This window comes from Coregonus lavaretus (genome assembly GCF_964263955.1).
Source record: "Coregonus lavaretus genome assembly, chromosome: 33".
Taxonomy (NCBI): domain Eukaryota; kingdom Metazoa; phylum Chordata; class Actinopteri; order Salmoniformes; family Salmonidae; genus Coregonus; species Coregonus lavaretus.
Window position 1 is genome coordinate 25,532,470 of NC_140020.1, and position 17,087 is coordinate 25,549,556.

The following is a 17,087-nucleotide window of genomic DNA, read 5'->3' on the forward strand; positions in this document are numbered from 1 at the left end:
GCACTCCGCGTTGCGTCGTGCATAAGAACAGCCCTTAGCCGTGGTATATTGGCCATATGCCGCACCCTCTCATGCCTTATTGCTTAAGTATAAGTTTGTCAGAGCAGCTTACCAATCACTGCACCTGTACACAGCTATTCTGAAATTAGCCCACCCAACTACCTCATCCCCATATTGTTATTTATTTTGTTAATTTGCACCCCAGTATCTCTATTTGCACATCATCTTTTGCACATCTATCATTCCAGTGTTAATACTAATTGTAATTATTTTGCACTATAGCCTATTTATTGCCTTACCTTCATAACTTACTACATTCGCACACACTGTATATATATTTTCTGTTTGTATTTTTGACTTTATGTTTTGTTTACCCCATATGTAACTCTGTGTTGTTGTTTTTATCGCACTGCTTTGCTTTATCTTGGCCAGGTCGCAGTTGTAAATGAGAACTTGTTCTCAACTGGCTTACCTGGTTAAATAAAGGTGAAAAATAAAAATACCTACAGTCTCAGGGACAATCAAGAAGTGTCCACTAACTAGGTGGGGGAACTACAGGTTGATTTTGGACTGGGTTAGTGATTAACGTGTCATACCTAGTGATAGAAGCATTCAAAGCGCTTTCTTACCGCCACGATGTGCAGCAGGACGGCCCCACTCTTGCGCTCGTCATTTGAAAACATGTCTTCAGGGAACTCCTTGATAGCTGAGAAGAGAAAACAACATCATCATGGTCAGTCAGGAATGTGACTGATGTCCCGGATGCCACCTTGTCCCTGCCCCAAGGATGAGTTCACCTTGTGTGGTGGCGGCACTGACAAAGAGGTTGAAAATACTTTTAAATGTTCAAGTCAACTCCGAAACCCATTACTTAATTTCTATTTGCATTATGTCACCAAATGATCCTCCTCAACCCCTAAAAAAAATACAGTGAGGTAATACTTCAAAAGCACGAACTGGGTCTTATTTTCAGTAGGGATTAAACCTTTGGAAATCTATAAAACAGGGATGTACTACCTGAACTTGTCCAACTGGCAATTCTGGCAAATGCCAGATGGGCCGGACCATTTTATTGTTGGTTGGGCTGGTCAAAATTGATACACAAATAATTAAATACAGTTGAAGTCGGAAGTTTACATATACTTAGGTTGGAGTCATTAAAACCCGTTTTTCAACCACTCCACAAATTTCTTGTTAACAAACTATAGTTTTGGCAAGTCGGTTAGGACATCTACTTTGTGCATCACACAAGTAATTTTTCCAACAATTGTTTACAGAGAGATTATTTCACTTATAATTCACTGTATCACAATTCCAGTGGGTCAGAAGTTTACATACACTAAGTTGACTGTGCCTTTAAACAGCTTGGAAAATTCCAGAAAATGATGTCATAGCTTTAGAAGCTTCTGATAGGCTAAATGACATCATTTGAGTAAATTGGAGGTGTACCTGTGGATGTATTTCAAGGCCTACCTTCAATCTCAGTGCCTCTTTGCTTGACATCATGGGAAAATCAAAAGAAATCAGCCAAGACCTCAGAAGAAAAATTGTAGACCTCCACAAGTCTGGTTCATCCTTGGGAGCAATTTCCAAACGCCTGAAGGTACCAACTTCATCTGTACAAACAATAGTATGTAAGTATAAACACCATGGGACCACGCAGCCGTCATACCGCTCAGGAAGGTGACTCGTTCTGTCTCCTAGAGATGAATGTACTGGTGCAAAAAGTGCAAATCAATCCCAGAACAACAGCAAAGGACCTTATGAAGATGCTGGAGGAAACAGGTACAAAAGTATCTATATCCACAGTAAAACGAGTCCTATATCGACATAACCTGAAAGGCCGCTCAGCAAGGAAGAAGCCACTGCTCCAAAACATCCATAAAAAAGGCAGACTACGGTTTGCAACTGCACATGGGGACAAATAACGTACTTTTTGGAGAAATGTCCTCTGGTGTGATGAAACAAAAATAGAACTGTTTGGCCATAATGACCATTGTTATGTTTGGAGGAAAAAGGGGAAGGCTTGCAAGCCGAAGAACACCATCCGAACCGTGAAGCACGGGGGTGGCAGCATCATGCTGTGGGGGTGCTTTGCTGCAGGAGGGACTGTTGCACTTCACAAAATAGATGCAATCATGAGGAAGGAAAATTATGTGGATATATTGAAGCAACATCTCAAGACATCAGTCAGGAAGTTAAAGCTTGGTCACAAATGGGTCTCCCAAATGGACAATGACCCCAAGCATACTTCCAAAGTTGTGGCAAAATGGCTTAAGGACAACAAAGTCAAGGTATTGGAGTGGCCATCACAAAGCCCTGACCTCAATCCTATAGAACATTTGTGGGCAGAACTGAAAAAGCGTGTGTGAGCAAGGAGGCCTACAAACCTGACTCAGTTACAACAGCTCTGTCAGGAGGAATGGGCCAAAATTCACCCAACTTATTGTGGGAAGCTTGTGGAAGGCTACCCGAAAAGTTTGACCCAAGTTAAACAATTTAAAGGCAATGCTACCAAATACTCACTCTTGACCCACTGGGAATGTGATGAAAGAAATAAAAGCTGAAATAAATCATTCTCTCTACTATTATTCTGACATTTCACATTCTTAAAATAAAGTGGTGATCCTAACTGACCTAAGACAGGGAATTTTTACTAAGATTAAATGTCAGGAATTGTGAAAAACTGAGTTTTAATGTATTTGGCTAAGGTGTATGTAAACTTCCGACTTCAACTGTATATATACAGTACCAGTCAAAAGTTTGGACACCTACTCATTCAAGGGTTTTTCTTTATTTTTACTATTTTCTACATTGTAGAATAATAGTGAAGACATCAAAACTATGAAATAACACATGGAATCATGTAGTAACCAAAAAAAGTGGTAAACAAATCAAAATATATTTTAGATTTTAGATTCTTCAAAGTAGCCACCCTTTGCCTTGATGACAGCGTAGGACACTATTGGCAGAAAGAAACAGACTGGCCCTCCATGGGAGCAGCTAGTGTCTGGATTTGGAATGGTGTTAAGTCCACAAGACGTCAGATGTACACCCACCTGCATGTGCCTTCTCTTCCTCTCTCTTCCATAATGTACAATAATGTGCCAGGCAGCAAGGATACTAGAGCATGAAGTTATATAATCATAGATTTTCCAACATATTTAGTAGGCTACATTTAGATCAGATAGACCGTAGGGACTTGTTTTGATGTACTGGTGCATTTGCATGTGGCTTGATAAAAATGCTTACCACAGATCATTGTAACAGAAACTGAAACAATCATGCATTACCATTCACATAGCCAGCAGAAGTACTACGCACAGTATAACACAGAACGCACCAATACATTTTGATCTTCTGTCGCATATGGACCCATGAAATGACAATGATCACCTGAGACACTGTACCTGTCCCACACACCTAATGCCATCCACCGCCTATTAACATTAGATGGCGATCATGACTGATTTACTAACCCAAGTTCTGAATCCTCCTTGGCAACACTGCTTTGGCCCAACTCTTCCAAGGGATATCATATGATATGTACAGTAGTCTATGATATCCCCTCACCCAGTAGGCATACAGGTAAAAAGAGGGACAAGGAAAGAAAAAAGGACTGTAAACTTCAGATAGGGGTCCAGGATTTCCTTGGTTGTTGTCCATGGTACTGAATCTCCGCTAGTAGCGTGATTTGTTTATATTAGCGCAGGTATCGGTCCTTTGCCACGTGACACCACACCCCCCTCTGAAATCTCTGTAAGGCAGGGAGCCTTATACAGTCTATGGAGAGTCCTCTCAAGGTCAGATGCTGCATGTCACAACAGATATACAGTGGCTTGCGAAAGTATTCACCTCCATTGGCATCTTTCCTATTTTGTTGCCTTACAACCTGGAATTAAAATGGATTTTTTGGGGGGGCTTGTATCATTTGATTTACACAACATGCCTACCACTTTGAAGATGCAAAATATTTTTTATTGTGAAACAAACAAGATATAAGACAAAAAAAACTGAAAACTTGAGCGTGTGTAATTATTCACTCCCCCAAAGTCAATACTTTGTAGAGCCACCTTTTGCAGCAATTACAATTTTTCTATTTTGTGAAGTGCACCAGTCCCTCCTGCAGCAAAGCACCCCCACAGCTTCACGGTTGGGATGGTGTTCTTTGGCTTGCAAGCATTCCCCTTTTTCCTCCAAACATAACAATGGTCATTATGGCCAAAAAGTTCTATTTTTGTTTCATCAGACCAGAGGACATTTAAAAAAAAAAAAAGTAAGATCTTTGTCCCCATGTGCAGTTGCAAACTGTAGTCTGCCTTTTTTATGGTTGTTTTGGAGCAGTGGCTTCTTCCTTGTTGAGCGGCCTTTCAGGTTATGTCGATATAGGACTTGTTTTACTGTGCATATATATACTTTTGTACTTGTTTCCTCCAGCATCTTCACAAGGTCCTTTGCTGTGTTCTGGGATTGATTTGCACTTTTTGCACCAAAGTACGTTCATCTCTAGGAGACAGAATGCGTCTCCTTCCTGAGCGGTATGACGGCTGCGTGGTCCCATGGTGTTTATACTTGCGTACTATTGTTTGTACAGATGAACGTGGTACCTTCAGGCGTTTGGAAATTGCTCCCAAGGATGAGCCAGACTTGTGGAGGTCTACAATTTTTTTTCTGAGGTCTTGGCTGATTTCTTTTGATTTTCCCATGATGTCAAGCAAAGAGGCACTGAGTTTGAAGGTAGGCCTTGTAATACATCCACAGGCACACCTCCAATTAACTCAAATGATGTCAATTAGCCTATCAGAAGCTTCTAAAGCCATGACATCATTTTCTGGAATTTTCCATGCTGTTTAAAGGCACAGTCAACTTAGTGTATGTAAACTTCTGACCCATTGGAATTGTGATACAGTGAATTATAAGTGAAATAATCTGTCTGTACACAATTGTTGGAAAAATTACTTGTGGCATGCACAAAGTAGATGTCCTAACCGACTTGCCAAAATTATAGTTTGTTAACAAGACATTTGTGGAGTGGTTGAAAAACTAGTTTTAATGACTCCAACCTAAGTGTATGTAAACTTCCAACTTCAACTGTATATACAGTGAGGGAAAAAAGTATTTGATCCTCTGCTGATTTTGTACGTTTGCCCACTGACAAAGACATGATCAGTCTATAATTTTAATGGTACGTTTATTTGAACAGTGAGAGACAGAGGAGCAGTTGAAAAAACGGGTTTTAATGACTCCAACCTAGGTATATGTAAACCTCCGACTTCAACTGTAACTTCTGAGTGATAAGAAGCAGGAGCACCACCACCAATCAGCCTACACCACTGTGCACACACTCATCGTTACTATGACAACTAGCGTAACCATGTCAGCAAATGACTGCTGTCTGAACACACACACACACATCCGATATGGTAACTTGCTGTTTGGACAGTCAGTATTCCAAAAGGCTTTAGAAGGACGCCACCGGTGTAACAGTGAACCAGACACCATCTGCACAGGGTTTGCCCATGTACCTGCCTGCAGAGGGTAGTCCGGACATGAACTTGCTTCAACAGCCATTTCCATATGGGGATAGGCAGGGTATAGCATGGCAGAAGGAGGGTGCTCCCGTGCTGCTTGATTAAATGACACGTTCCAAACCTGGCCAGTGAACAGCATCATATAGACAAGTTATTTGGTACGTTTTCCACTAGTGTAGGCTTGAGGTTTAAAAAGGTGGCACATTTGACAAGTCAGTGGATCAGAGTTGACGGTATTTTTGCACTGGAAAGTCGCTGCTGCGTTCTGCTGTGTTGCAGTTTGTCAGTGTGAAACAATGCGTCAGTGTGTGTCTGTGTAGTAACCTTGTGGGATACCTTTGAGAGTAGGCTATGTATCATTCAGTTTCAACATGATTCAACCTTGAAATAGCCTAATGTTCTTGTTGGATTGGAATCAACATTCTTGAACATGGTAAACAATAATCCAAACTCAGGCTCTCACCACCTAGCCATACATAAAAAGGAATATCTGGGTAGCACCTAAATGTCCAAAATTAGCACTGATATGAAGGTGAAGTGGCACACCATACATTTGTGTATTGCCATAATGTAACTTCAAATCACATGCAGTGAGTCAACTACAGTGGGTTGTGAAAGTATTCACCCCCCTTGGCATTTTTCTATTTTGTTGCCTTACAACCTGGAATTAAAATATATTTTTGGGGGGGTTTGTATCATTTGATTTACACAATATTGTGAAACAAACAAGAAATAAGACATAAAAACAGAAGACTTGAGCGTGCATAACTATTCACCTCCCACTAAAGTCAATACTTTGTAGAACCACCTTTTGCAGCAATTACAGCTGCAAGTCTCTTGGGGTATGTCTCTATAAGCTTGGCACATCTAGCCACTTGGATTTTTGCCAATTCTTCAAGGCAAAACTGCTCCAGCTCCTTCAAGTTGGATGGGTTCCGCTGGTGTACAGCAATCTTTAAGTCATACCACAGATTCTCAATTGGATTGAGGTCTGGGCTTTGACTAGGCCATTCCAAGACATTTAAATGTTTCCCCTTAAACCACTCGAGTGTTGCTTTAGCAGTATGCTTAGGGTCATTGTCCTGCTGGAAGGTGTACCTCCGTCCCAGTATCAAATCTCTGTAAGATTGAAACAGGTTTCCCTCAAGAATTTCCCTATATTTAGCGCCATCCATCATTCCTTCAATTCTGACCAGTTTCCCAGTCCCTGCCGATGAAAAACATCCCCACTGCATGATACTTGCTGCCACCACCATGCTTCACTGTGGGAATGGTGTTCTCGGGGTGATGAGAGGTGTTGGGTTTGCGCCACACATAGCGTTTTCCTTGATGGCCAAAAAGCTCAATTTTAGTCTCATCTGACCAGAGTACCTTCTTCCATATGTTTGGGGAGTCTCCCACATGGCTTTTGGCGAACACCAAACTTGTTTGCTTATTCTTTTCTTTAAGCAATGGCTTTTTTCTGGCCACTCTTCCGTAAAGCCCAGCTCTGTGGAGTGTACGGCTTAAAGTGGTCCTATGGACAGATACTCCAATCTCCGCTGTGGAGCTTTGCAGCTCCTTCAGGGTTATCTTTGGTCTCTTTGTTGCCTCTCTGATTAATGCCCTCCTTGCCTGGTCCGTGAGTTTTGGTGGGCGGCCCTCTCTTGGCAGGTTTGTTGTGGTGCCATATTCTTTCCATTTTTTTATAATGGATTTAATGGTGCTCTGTGGGATGTTCAACGTTTCTGATATTTATTTATAACCCAACCCTGATCTGTACTTCTCCACAACTTTGTCTCTGACCTGTTTGGAGAGCTCCTTGGTCTTCATGGTGCCACTTGCTTGGTGGCGTCCCTTGCTTAGTGGTGTTGCAGACTCTGGGGCCTTTCAGAACAGGTGTATATATACTGAGATCATGTGACAGATCATGTGACACTTAGATTGCACACAGGTGGACTTTATTTCACTAATTATGTGACTTCTGAAGGTAATTGGTTGCACCAGATCTTATTTAGGGGCTTCATAACAAAGGGAGTGAATACATATGCACGCACCACTTTTCCGTTATTTTTTTTTTGAATTTTTCTTCACCAATTTGGACTATTTTGTGTATGTCCATTACATGAAATCCAAATAAAATCCATTTCAATTACAGGTTGTAATGCAACAAAATAGGAAAAATGCCAAGGGGGATGAATACTTTTGCAAGGCACTGTACCAGACCTGGGCAGAAAACTGTTTTATTTTGTAGTTTATTTGAAAATACCAACTTTTCAAATACTCAAGGTAGTTGAATATAGTTTTTATAGAGTTTCAACTAAAAGGCAACTATTTTCTTTGATATTCAAATACAAGTCTCAGAATAAAATAGTATTTGTTTAAGTATTTTGAATATCTCTCAGAAAACCAAATTATATTTGAAGGTATGTGAATATATGCAAGTTATTTGAAAACAAACAAAATATGTATTTGATGGCTGCCAAATATTTGATGAAGAACAGTTAATTGAATTAGTCTAAATATATGATCATTAGCACATGGTTTGGAGGGCTTTCAGATATTAATCTTAATCTTAAAATTAAATACATTAGGGACATTAGAGTAGACCACTTTTGCAGCTTCAAAATGACTAACAAATATATTTTCATAATGAGGGCATAAGGTAAAACTAACACTTTACATCAAGTTCTTATACATGTGTATTAACTTTGTGATTATTAAAATAGCAACATTGTTACATTGCTTTATAATTGCATAATAATCAAGTTATTACATAAGTGGAATAAGGAACAGTGACTATTCCTCATGTACAGTAGTTACAAAAACTCAGCTCATTGCTATGCATTTAAAATGCAATTACCAAAGTATTATGTAACAACCTTCTAATAAAATGTTGCTCCAAAAGTAATTAGTTTTATTATACAGGCACAAGAACAGTTTAATGTTGTGTTACTGAGAATACTAACTGTAACAAAATATGGCTATTAAGTTTCAAAGGAAACAATATTCAAAAACTGCCATCTTAAATCAACTACAACCAAGGAAGGTAGAAAATCATGTTAGTTTGTATTCTGAGTAAACTATCCCTTTAAAGATGGTATCATGCAAGGGTATTCAACTCTTACCCTACGAGGTCCGGAGCCTGCTGGTTTTCTGTTCTACCTGATAATTGCACCCACCTGGTGTCCCAGGTCTAAATCAGTCCCTGATTAAAGGGGAACAATTAAGAAAACTTGGCGGTCCAGAGTTGAGTTTGAGGGGTATAGTGTGTTTGAAACAAGAACACTTCGAAGATGTTTTTGCTAAGCATCCAGCTTGCTGTTTGCAATTTATATCTTAACATTAATTGCAGCTTTCAACCTTTTCAGTGACATATTGAAAGAGTCAATCAGTAGTAGAGCGTCACAAGGTATTTATAATTATCTGTATAATTATATTAGTCGTCCGTCCCCCCCCCAAAAAAATAAGTACTTTCCACAAAGCATAGTTAGAACTATAGTTATCCCAGGTCTGCCCAGTAAACATTTGGACTAAAATGTTTCCTAAACCATTGTGCGGTGTCTCCACAAATCCTGTGTAACATTTATTGTACAGAAAAACTCCTTTGTGTCACAAGTCACAACTCTTGTGCCAAATGTGTTGCACATCAGTTGCACAACTTGAGTGTGTACAGGGTCCTAGACCACAAAGTCATACTAATGCGAATCAATTTCAGCTAGAAGACCTTTGTGTTGTGTTGTCATGACAACCACAAAGTTGTTGGCTAAAAGAGACACTGTCTTAGTGACATATAGCACACATGCGAGGTTAAAATAGTATGGTGCCCTTAAATAATATGTTAACTTCTATCATATTACTTTACGGGCCAAAAATAGTAGCAGTGCATGCTGTCACAGTTGCGTTACATCACTGGAGCTGAGCAGGATGTTTTTATGACCTTTTAACGCCCAATTAGTATTAAAGTAAGTCTACAAAATGTGCATTCTATTGATAGATTTTTCCAAAATGGCAGTCGGTGTACACCTGCACTAAAATGTCTGGCATAAACAAGCAAGCTACACTCTTATACCAAGTAAATACATCCTATGCTCAAAGGACCTTCTGAAAAGGACAACAGCAGAATAACTAACAAAGTTGCTCCTCCTTTGTCGCGATTGCTTGGGATTGTTTCTTTGGGAAGTCTAACCGTGAAGCCAGAGAGAGGGAGAAAACCACAACATCATCTAAAGAGGTTAAACTATCTATAAATAAACCACTGGATTCTCAATTTGGACACCTGACTAGTGGCATCTGCTTATGCAATAAATGGCAACACTTTTGTTCATCAATCTTCTCTACGCACACACACACATAATCAGCCCCTGGAGTAATCCACAGAGCCCAAGCAGAGGAAGTGTTGAAGGGTTTACAAGAAAAAGTCTCTGCCTGCTAGTGCTAAGCACGTGGGCATTAGCGTATCCCAAGTTCACGAGTCATTAGCCAACCCACTGATAGGTCAATACGGTCCTTATCCAACAATCTCCTGCCGCACACTAGATCCTATAGGCCACAACTGTCTGGGCATTAGGCCTGTGATCCTAAGTAGTGCTCTCCTCACCACATCTCTCTGTTTCTCACACACACAACATAACTACATTTGTCAAGCTTGGACTTGACATACAGATCTTCATATGCATTAGTACATCAACATGACTGAATAGGCTACAGTATGTGTTTGTATAGTAGATGTTTTGTGCATATGGTCTGCACTCTCTGCCAAATTTACGGGATCCAAAGATGTACCCCCTTGGAAACACACATGCCATGTTCTGATTCAGAATCCAATTTATGGGAGATTTGGAAACAATTATAGTAATGCATGCATTTTATGTTTTATCCTGGCGTACCTTTCATAATATTCAACTGGAAAATACAAATGATTAAACTTGCAAGTAACCGATCACGAAGCAGTGACTCATTATTTGTAAAAAAAAAAAAAAAAAAAAGTAGATAATTACTCATTTCTGTCACCAGACAGACATCATTGGGAGGCATGACGAATGACATCATACACTCCTCCATATTTATTTGGACAGTGAAACTAAAATTTTAATTAATTCAGCTCTATATAAATTGTGAATAATGATGAAAGTTAAAGAATCATACCCCCCCAAAATTGAAAACCTCCCCTATTATTGGTAAACGGTTATTTTCTTGGGGGTATGATCTTTGACCCTCTGTAACTTTCTCACTCATCATTATTCATGATTAATTCATGATTATCAGTAATCATGGTAGCATCCACATTAATGTAGAAGTATTGTGAAACATCTATTCTTATTTACAATAAAAGTGACTCTAAAATGACAATACATTATTCCCCATTCAGTTCCTATTGGGCAAAAATGAAAATACCCTCAAATAAAAGGTGACATTTTGTACGGTCGCCTCATACGAAACATTTGATCTCAAAAAAAAAAAAATGCTGGAGTATAGAGCCAAATGTAAAATGTTTAGCTACACTGTCCAAATAAATACAGAGGTGAGTGCAGGTACACAAGAATTACACGACATCAATGGAGGCCAAATCATACAGTCCACTCTCTGGAGAGTTGCTGGTCAGGGTCAGGCCTCACATTGAGTATGTTGCCGTGGCACCCAGAAACCATGTCAACACTGTAAATCCCACTGTTGGCATGTTGCAGTTGACGTACCAGTCCAAGCTGTGCCTCCCTGTCACATTCCAACCATCCCTCAACCTCCCCACCACATGGCTGGTTAAACTCGATACATAACAGACACACACACACAATACACATTGACACACACACAGCTCCTTCAGAAGGTATTCATTACATTTTACATTTTAGTCATTTAGCAGACGCTCTTATCCAGAGCGACTTACAGTTAGTGAGTGCATACATTATATTTTGAATTTTTTTCATACTGGCCCCCCGTGGGAAACGAACCCACAACCTCTACCAACTGAGCTACATTCCCTCCCCTACCCTGGACGACGCTGGGCCAATTGCGCGCCGCCCCATGGGTCTCCCGGTCGCGGCCAGCTACAACAGAGCCTGGATTCGAACCAGGATAGTGGCACAGCTAGCACTGTGATGCAGTGCCTTAGACCACTGCGCCACTCGGGAAACGCCACCCTTGACTTATTCCACATTATGTTGCGTTACAGCCTGACTTCAAAATGGATTAAATATATTTCTCACCCATCTACACACAATATCCCAAGTGAAAACATTTTTAGAAATGTTAGCAAATGTATTGAAAATGAAAAACAGACTAATCTAATTTACATACACTACCGGTAAAAAGTTTTAGAACGCCTACTCATTCAAGGGTTTTTCTTTATTCTTACTGTTTTCTACATTGTAGAATAATAGTGAAGACATCAAAACTATGAAATAACACATGGAATCATGTAGTAACCAAAAAAAGTGTTAAACAAATCAAAATTCATTTTATATTTGAGATTCTTCAAATAGACACCCTTTGCCTGGTTTTCCCCAGACATAGCGTTTTGCATTCAGGCCAAAGAGTTACATTTTTGTCTCATCAGACCACAGAATCTTTTTCCTTATGGTCTCAGAGTCTTTCACATGCCTTTTTGCAAACTCCAGGCGTGCTGTCATGTGCCTTTTTCTCAGGAGTGGCTTCCATTTGGCCACTCTCCCATAAAGCCCAGATTGGTGAAGTACTGTAGAGATGGTTGTCCTTCTGGCAGGTTCTCCCATCTCAGCCAAGGAACTATGTAGTTCTGTCAGTGGTCATTGGGTTCTTGGTCACCTCCCTGACCAAGGTCCTTCTTGCCCGGTTGCTCAGTTTGGTCGGACGGCCAGCTCTAGGCAGAGTCTGGGTAGTTCCATATTTTTTCAATTTCCCAATGATGGAGACCACTGTGCTCTTGGAAACTTCCCACACTCTAGAAATTGTTTTAAACCCTTCCCCAGATATATGCCTCATCACAATTCTATCTCGGAGATCTACAGACAGTTCCTTGGACTTGGTATAGTTTGTGCTCTGGCATGCACTGTCAACTGTGGGACCTTATATAGGCAGGTGTGTTTCTTTCTAACTCGTGTCCAAACAATTGAATTGGCCACAGGTAGACTCCAATCAAGTTGTAGTGAGATCTCAAGGATGATCAAAGGAAATTGGATTCACCTGAGCTCAATTTGGAGTGTCATAGCAAAGGGGTGTGAATACTTATGTAAATGATATTTCTGTATTTCATTTTCAATACATTTGCAAAAAAATCTAAACATGTTTTCACTTTGTCATTATGGGGTATTGTGTGTACATGGGTGAGTAAAAAAAATCTAATACATTTTGAATTCAGGCTGTAAAAACAAAATGTGGAATAAGTCAAGGGGTATGAATATATCACTTCTTACTTAGTGTAAAATGTAGATTCCAAAAGGCTTTAAATATAAAGGTCAGGTGTCCTTTAAATATATTTTTTGTGTTTTTAAGGTAAATGGAATTTTATGCATTTTGGAGAAAAAAACATTCCACAAGAAATATAAGCCATAAAATAAGAATTCTTTCTTCATTTTTTATAGTTCTAGTTAAATTCTCTCATCAATAATGTTTTTTTCATAATTATTGTATTGATTATTATACTGAAAAAATATATAAACATAACATTCAGCAATTAACAGGTTTACTGAGTTACAGTCCATTTAAAGAAATCAGTCAATTGAAATAAATTAACTAGGCCCTCATCTATGGACTTCACATGACTTGGCAGGGGCGCAGCCATGGGTGAGCCTGGGAGGGCATAGGCCCACCCACTGGGGAGCCAGGCCCAGCCAATCAGAATGAGTTTTTCCCCACAAAAGGGCTTTATTACAGACATAAATACTCCTCAGTTTCCTCAGCTATCCGGGTGGCTGGTCTCAGATGATCCCTCAGGTGAAGAAGCCGGATGTGAAGGTCCTGGGCTGGCGTGGTTACAGGTGGTCTGTGGTTGTGAGGCCAGTTGGACGTACTGCCAAATTCTCTAAAACAATTTTTGGGATCTTTTATTTCAGCTCATGGGACCAACACTTTACATTTTGTGGTCATATTTTTGTTCAGTATATTTTATTTAAGATGTTCTGTGTGTCCCTGATATCACTACCCTTACAAAAATGAATTTGTTTCTGCAAACTTCCCACAATTTGCTGCAAAGTAAATAGTGTGCCACAAAATGTTGTCAAAAGTTTGCAAATGTTTGCCACTAGTGGTGAATCTGCAGCAAACCTTTGGCAACAATAATATTTATTGCCACTTCCCTACCCGTGGTGTTGGAAGAGGCTTTATTGGGAGGAGGATGCATCAACACCTTGGAAACATGTTTGTGGTGCACTCATAACACTTTTTTTGCGTGATAAATGAGTGTATTGTCTTCAAGATTGATAAAGGTAAGTAAATGCATGTATTATTCTCATAAATGTAGCCCATACATTCATTCTTTGTAACAATTACATATTTTATTTGCTTTGAACTAGTAGCTAGCTCATCTTGATCATGTGTTGTCCCTTCTTTCTTTCTAGAAGCAATCAGTTACAAGGAAAACAATACAGATTGAGGCATTCAATCAAACTGAGGACAGAGAAATGTGTGTGCACCAGACAGGTCAAGGTTTCAGTGGGAACATCTGAGCAAGAGTGATGTCATATATTTTTGTGGATATGTACTGTATATAAATGTTAAGTTGTGTATTGTTTTTGTCAATCTATGTTGTTGTTTAAAAAATAAAATAAAGTAAAATAAAAATAAAGAATGTGTCTGCTTACTACAGATTGCTCAGGACTTCTACATTTTAAACCCAGACTGCTTGGGGAAACTCACTAATAACTGGATCGTGGTCTTCATGACAAAAAAAAAACTGCCAGCCCAGTGAGAAGCAGGCCCAAGGTCTTCTCTTCGAAGTGTAGGCATAGTTTGAAATGACCCTGCTGGTGGTGCCTCAGATGCCAATTTATTTTTAGCATGGAAAAAATGAAGTTATTCACTAAACATTTCTCTCCAGATACACAAGGTGACATCGCTTTAAGACTTCTGCCAGTGGTCCTCCCAACACCAGTCTACAAGATAGGCTGGAAGACATTCCGACCCAGCTTTAATGAGACCAGAAAGTCCTTCATTAACTTGCAGCCTGTAAGTTTAAATAGTGGATAGGCATAGGGAGATTCATGGGGAAATTAGATGATGGCATTTTGTAATCCTTGAATGAAAGGAACAGCATTCCAAAATCTGTTACGCATAACTGCACACTCCAAGACATTAGGTAGGTTTCCATCCAATTTGCGACAGATTTTCCTGCGAATATTCTAAAATCTGCATTAGACAATATTCACATTTTCCCACCGGACATGTTTCCAGGAAACATACTTTTTGCGGCTAAAAGGCTGTGCTTGATGACATAATGCACATAAAAATTACTTTTGCCGTTAAATTCCCATGTAAAAAAAAATTTATGGGTTTCCCTCGCATTTTCAACTCAAGCTCATCGCCTTGCATGTTCACCATCCTGTGAAGTTCATCATACAGTGGGGAAAAAAAGTATTTAGTCAACCACCAATTGTGCAAGTTCTCCCACTTAAAAAGATGAGAGAGGCCTGTAATTTATCATAGGTACACGTCAACTATGACAGACAAAATGAGAAAAACATTTCCAGAAAATCACATTGTAGGATTTTTAATGAATTTATTTGCAAATTATGGTGGAAAATAAGTATTTGGTCAATAACAAAAGTTTCTCAATACTTTGTTATATACCCTTTGTTGGCAATGACACAGGTCAAACGTTTTCTGTAAGTCTTCACAAGGTTTTCACACACTGTTGCTGGTATTTTGGCCCATTCCTCCATGCAGATCTCCTCTAGAGCAGTGATGTTTTGGGGCTGTCGCTGGGCAACACGGACTTTCAACTCCCTCCAAAGATTTTCTATGGGGTTGAGATCTGGAGACTGGCTAGGCCACTCCAGGACCTTGAAATGCTTCTTATGAAGCCACTCCTTCGTTGCCCGGGCAGTGTGTTTGGGATCATTGTCATGCTGAAAGACCCAGCCACGTTTCATCTTCAATGCCCTTGCTGATGGAAGGAGGTTTTCACTCAAAATCTCACGATACATGGCCCCATTCATTCTTTCCTTTACACGGATCAGTCGTCCTGGTCCCTTTGCAGAAAAACAGCCCCAAAGCATTATGTTTCCACCCCCATGCTTCACAGTAGGTATGGTGTTCTTTGGATGCAACTCAGCATTCTTTGTCCTCCAAACACGACGAGTTGAGTTTTTACCAAAAAGTTATATTTTGGTTTCATCTGACCATATGACATTCTCCCAATCCTCTTCTGGATCATCCAAATGCACTCTAGCAAACTTCAGACGGGCCTGGACATGTACTGGCTTAAGCAGGGGGACACGTCTTGCACTGCAGGATTTGAGTCCCTGGCTGCGTAGTGTGTTACTGATGGTAGGCTTTGTTACTTTGGTCCCAGCTCTCTGCAGGTCATTCACTAGGTCCCCCCGTGTGGTTCTGGGATTTTTGCTCACCGTTCTTGTGATTATTTTGACCCCACGGGGTGAGATCTTGCGTGGAGCCCCAGATCGAGGGAGATTATCAGTGGTCTTGTATGTCTTCCATTTCCTAATAATTGCTCCCACAGTTGATTTCTTCAAACCAAGCTGCTTACCTATTGCAGATTCAGTCTTTCCAGCCTGGTGCAGGTCTACAATTTTGTTTCTGGTGTCCTTTGACAGCTCTTTGGTCTTGGCCATAGTGGAGTTTGGAGTGTGACTGTTTGAGGTTGTGGACAGGTGTCTTTTATACTGATAACAAGTTCAAACAGGTGCCATTAATACAGGTAACGAGTGGAGGACAGAGGAGCCTCTTAAAGAAGAAGTTACAGGTCTGTGAGAGCCAGAAATCTTGCTTGTTTGTAGGTGACCAAATACTTATTTTCCACCATAATTTGCAAATAAATTCATTAAAAATCCTACAATGTGATTTTCTGGATTTTTTTCTCTCAATTTGTCTGTCATAGTTGACGTGTACCTATGATGAAAATTACAGGCCTCTCTCATCTTTTTAAGTGGGAGAACTTGCACAATTGGTGGCTGACTAAATACTTTTTTTCCCCACTGTAATTAATTTAATTTGTAGCCTAATAAACTGTTGAGTTTCCACTGCCATTTCTCGCGTAATTAATTTTAACGACACAAAAAAGATCCCACCATGTCGAACAAACAAGTCTCTAGGCAGTTATACAATTGTACCGTTTCCATCAGCCAGGTCATGACTTTATTAGTGTGTCAGGTCATTCATCGGCATGGAATGTTTGGATGGAAACGTGGTAAGTGTTGTGTAAATTAACCTAACCCCAAATGAATGGAAGCTGTAGGCATAAATCAGGGATTAAGTGTTGATTGATTTAAATGGCTATAAAATATACAACATAAATTGTGTGTTGGCATTGTCAGTGTGCCTCCATGCGTTGCACAAGTCCTCATATTCTAAAATCAAATTATTTCTAACAGGTTGGAACCAACATGGTTGAGTACCTGCACCAGGTGAATGTGACCAGACCTA

The 17,087-nt window shown here is 39.9% G+C and overlaps 1 protein-coding gene across 1 annotated transcript in view; it reads right to left on the reverse strand.

The window, feature by feature from the left end:
- LOC311108240 (sodium/potassium/calcium exchanger 4-like) overlaps positions 1-17,087 on the reverse strand; it is a gene marked incomplete at both ends in the record, with an annotated part of 61,356 nt that overhangs the window by 21,422 nt on the left and 22,847 nt on the right. The window contains one exon of the mRNA XM_084150857.1: positions 630-706. Coding sequence (XP_084006983.1) covers positions 630-706 — 77 coding nt within the window. The remainder of the gene's footprint in view (positions 1-629; positions 707-17,087) is intronic.